The following is a 4,342-nucleotide window of genomic DNA, read 5'->3' on the forward strand; positions in this document are numbered from 1 at the left end:
AAACTTCTAAATTAGGGTTTTCCAAAATTGAGATTTTCTCAAAATTAAGGTTTCCCAAATTCAGAAGTCGATTGAAAACCTAAACCTAATCGATTGTAGGTTGTTATAATGGGAAAAATCCGGTCGATTTGAGCCAATGTAAGACGTCGACGGTTGTGTATTTTTTGAGAGAGAAATTTGATCATCGGCCTAAGAACTGAGAAGAAACAGTCGATTCTCCATCTAATCGAAAGAAAAATGAGTTTGTAATGTAATAGATGATAATACAAAACGATTAAAGCAACCGATTGGAACCAAAAGCTCGCCGGAGAAATCAGCAAATCAAACCCTAGAGTCCATCTCTTATTTATAGAGGAATTAAAGATTAGAGTTTCCTAGTTCCTCCTCACTAAACTAGGAAAGGATATAATCTTTAACTAAAGATAATTACAAGAGATCCTTATTACATGAAGCTAAATATTTCTAGATCTTCATATACTTTGAACTCTTCTTAGTCGTCGGATCTCTTCATCTCGATATGTCTCATATCTTTTATCTTCCAATATCTTTTATATTAGTAGTTACCACAACTAATATATCTTCCATATCTCAATATAGTGAAAAAGACATGTTATATTTTTTTGTTTTTGTTAAAAACCTTTGTATTTCTTTTGTTAAAAACCAAAAACTTTTGTATTTTTTTTGATTAAAAACTCAATATTTTTTGCAAAGTTGTTGCAAGACGTTGCAAAGCTGTTGCAAGGTGGTCGCAAAGTTGTTGCAAGGCGATAGAAAAATGTCGCAAGGCACTGCAAAACTCTCGCAAGGTGCTGCAAAGTTGTCGCAAGGCACTGCAAAACTCTCGCAAAGTGCTGCAAAGCTGTCGCAAATTAAAAAAGTACTCAGGAACTGAAGACTAAAAAAATTGACTGATCTTTTTTAACAAAATAAAATCTTAATGGACGAAAACAAGGAATTTTTAATTTTTCTAGTGTCCCGTTAAGATGATCTAACAACATCTTCGGCTGTGATCTAACGACATCTTCGGCTGTAAGTTATATACTCGAAACAAAATAGCTTGGATATAGTGAGGTTTTTTTTGGAAAATTTGGATATAGTGAGGTTAGAGTGTAATTAATATTGTTATCCATCCCTCCCTCATCCAGACCATTTATTTATGGGACAAATTTGGAGAGATGGTGACATGTAATCCATTGTGACCCCTTTATTTATTAGACATGTGATAGGTTTAGGGAGATGATTACCTATAACCCGTCTCTCGGCCTATTTATTCATGAGTTAGAAGAGGTTACAAGTTAAAACTTACTTCAGACTTGGAAATCAACAATCCCCATTGTTGAGTCAACTCACTTTATCTGTTGATTGACTTCTTCACTTTATATTAGTAGTTGATTCATATTTAGGTACGTGGTAGGTCTACTTTAGTTGATGGACTTCTTCTATTAATTTTTTTTATAAGTTATAACAGACAGGCTTTGAAGAGATGGTGACATGCCCCAGGCTTGGTCGTGGGTTTATTTTTTTTTATAAGTTATAAGTTTATTTTTGTAGCTTCTTCTATCAATTTTCTTTATAAAGGACAGGTTTTGAAGAGATGGTGACATGCCCCAGACTGCGTCGTGGGTTGGCCCTCTTTCATCTTCAAATGAGGATAGTGAATAAAGATGTGATAAGAGAGGGAAAGTTGCTTCTATAAAAGAGGGTTAAACTTCTCACGCAGCTAACGCACCTAAAAAGTCTAAAGAAAGGGGCAGAAAATAAGCGTGAAATGTAGTAAGTTATTATTATAACTATCAGCTCAGAGTTGAAGCTGAAGGAACCAAAGGCATGCACATATATAAAACTATCACGAGAGTGAGACACAAAGCATTTAATGACATGACTCAACCCTAGACTTCTTCTACTTAGAGAGAGAAAGAGATATATTCTGGCTTGGTGGGAGAGAGTTGGTGGATCATGAGAGAGAACTAGCTACTATATGGTATCTACTAACTTCTAGATTATGTAATTAATATTTAGAGAGAAGTACTACTACATAATACTACTCATCATCATGTGTGACCAATTGACCATATATATATATAAATCATATGTGTGTGTATGTAAAGAGAGTAGTAAGAACATAGAGAGAGAGAGAGAGAGAGAGAGAGAGAGAAGAGAGATGGCACATATAGCAGTGGAGAGGAACCGAAGGAAGTTGATGAATGAGCATCTTAAGGTTCTAAGATCCTTGACACCATGTTTTTACGTCAAACGAGTATGTCTACCCACCACAACCATCATCTCTCCCTTTGGGCTCTCTAGCATCTCCCCTTTTTGGGAAATGATAGAGTGACTTAGAAATTGGTACTTAGAGGGTGACATATTTCCTCATTTAGAAATAAAAGCGGTCCCCACCGTAGTCAAACTTTGAAAAAACCTTGTCTTTTAGTGATTCCACATCAGCTGGGCACTAAAATGCCCAAAAAATTTGGGCTCTCTAGCATCTCCCTTACTTTTATCCTGATAATTTTGTGGTTATCCAACTCAAAACCAAGTTGCAACGAGTGCAGTGGACGTAAACATCATTTCTTGGTCGATGGAGTGCCCATATTCTTAATGACTATTCTCACATATCTCATCATTTTTGCGGAGCTCTAAAGAGAAAAAACTGAAGTCTAATAAACTCGTTATCATGTCAGAATCTCAATTATAGGAATATTTTGGTGCCATGATATTATTTCAATATCAATTTAAAGACTTTAAGCAAATATTAGATCAATGAACATATGCTAGAGTATCACAAAAGAATGGACATATATAGAGCTCCTAACTCACTAGATTGATATATCTAATCATGGTGTCCCAAGCCAACATCACATATGTGACCTAGCTAAGATTGTTTTTTGAATCTAATTATGTATCCTTGTTGTGCTTGTTGTGGTGGTGGTGGTTTATGTGCGCAGGGAGATCAAGCATCAATTGTGGGAGGAGTAGTAGAATTCATCAAGGAATTGCACCAAATTCTTGACTCGTTGGAATCTAAAAAGAGAAGGAAAAGCTTAAGCTTGAGCCCTAGCCCTAGAACTCCAACTCCAAGGACAACATTACTGCATGAGCTAAGTAGTACTACACCTCCTCCTCCTCCAACCTTACCATCTCCTGATAATCCAAATAACAATTTCGGGTTTGAAAGTAATACTAATAACAATAGTAATGTTCAAGAACTTGGGGCATGTTGCAACTCTTCAGTTGCAGATGTTGAAGCAAAACTAATATCGGGTTCTAAAGTCATTCTTCGTACAATTTCAAAGCGAATTCCTGGCCAGATAGTGAAGTTAATTGAGACTTTGGAGAAACTATCGTTCGAAATACTTCATCTCAATATTAGTAGCATGGAAGACACTGTTCTATACTCCTTTGTGATTAAGGTAAATAGAAATTATTCGTCATCGTATCAATATTAGTCTAAGTCAATCCATTATTATTATAGCTAGTAATCTATATAAACGGAAAACCAAAAACTATACATAAACTTTTAGTTCGGTCCGCCTCAAATATCAAGTGAACAATATAAATTAGTCTGAAATTCTAATATTTCACTAGTAATTATAGATAATGTTTTATGTTATTATGAATATATTATTGATTATTAAACTAATCTCATATATGTAATTTTTAACAGATTGGACTTGAATGCAATCTTAGCATGGAGGAGTTGGCTGTTGAAGTTCAACATGCCTTCTTTTAGTTGGTTATTTGTATTTTTCATTAAAAAAAGATAGATGCTTATTTGTATAATTATACGATTGGTCTTATGATCTAAGGATTCGACTCGTTTCATCTTTTTGTGGGTGTTTAAGCACCTTATGTTTATATGCAGGACACGTTAGAATAAAGTTTGGAAGAGTCAATCAAATTTAAATGTAGTTAAACATAATGACTCAAGGTAAATGCAAAGTAATCATAATCTATTTTTGAGAATACATTGAGCACATTGTAGGTTATATCAAATGTCATTGATGCATCAAAAAGATGGACTATGCTCATAACTGTGATAGATCAACCATTTCAATGTATTGCCCTAAAGGTTGTTTTGTGTTCTAAATGTCATCAAACTAAACTATTATTACATATATTATCTATTACATACAACTATATTTTGTACTTATAATTATGTGAGATAAATCCTGAGAAAAAATACTTTCGCCAGAACTCGAACCAAAACCTAGGAATTTCGAAGGCTTAATTTTGTACTTTGTGGAGCAAACATTCCATTGGGAAGGGAACTTCTCACCAGAGGAGCCAAGAAGCTACAAATTCCACAATAGGGAAATGCAAACCACTGGACCAAATGCTCATT

General features: G+C 34.6%; 1 protein-coding gene across 1 annotated transcript; it reads left to right on the forward strand.

Annotated features, from left to right (window-relative positions):
* Window positions 1–2,115: 2,115 nt before the first annotated feature.
* LOC147559274 (transcription factor MUTE-like) lies at window positions 2,116–3,960 on the forward strand. The gene is made up of 3 exons (XM_086657784.1): window positions 2,116–2,257; window positions 2,946–3,410; window positions 3,665–3,960. The coding sequence occupies exons 1-3, from the start codon at window positions 2,162–2,164 to the stop codon at window positions 3,728–3,730; spliced, it is 627 nt and encodes a 208-aa protein (XP_086513910.1). The 5' UTR covers window positions 2,116–2,161; the 3' UTR covers window positions 3,731–3,960.
* The last annotated feature ends 382 nt before the right edge of the window (window positions 3,961–4,342 follow it).

The sequence above is a fragment of the Eschscholzia californica genome, unplaced genomic scaffold, assembly GCF_041429995.1.
Source record: "Eschscholzia californica isolate CP2 unplaced genomic scaffold, dmEscCali1.0.p SCAF_2, whole genome shotgun sequence".
Lineage (NCBI taxonomy): Eukaryota > Viridiplantae > Streptophyta > Magnoliopsida > Ranunculales > Papaveraceae > Eschscholzia > Eschscholzia californica.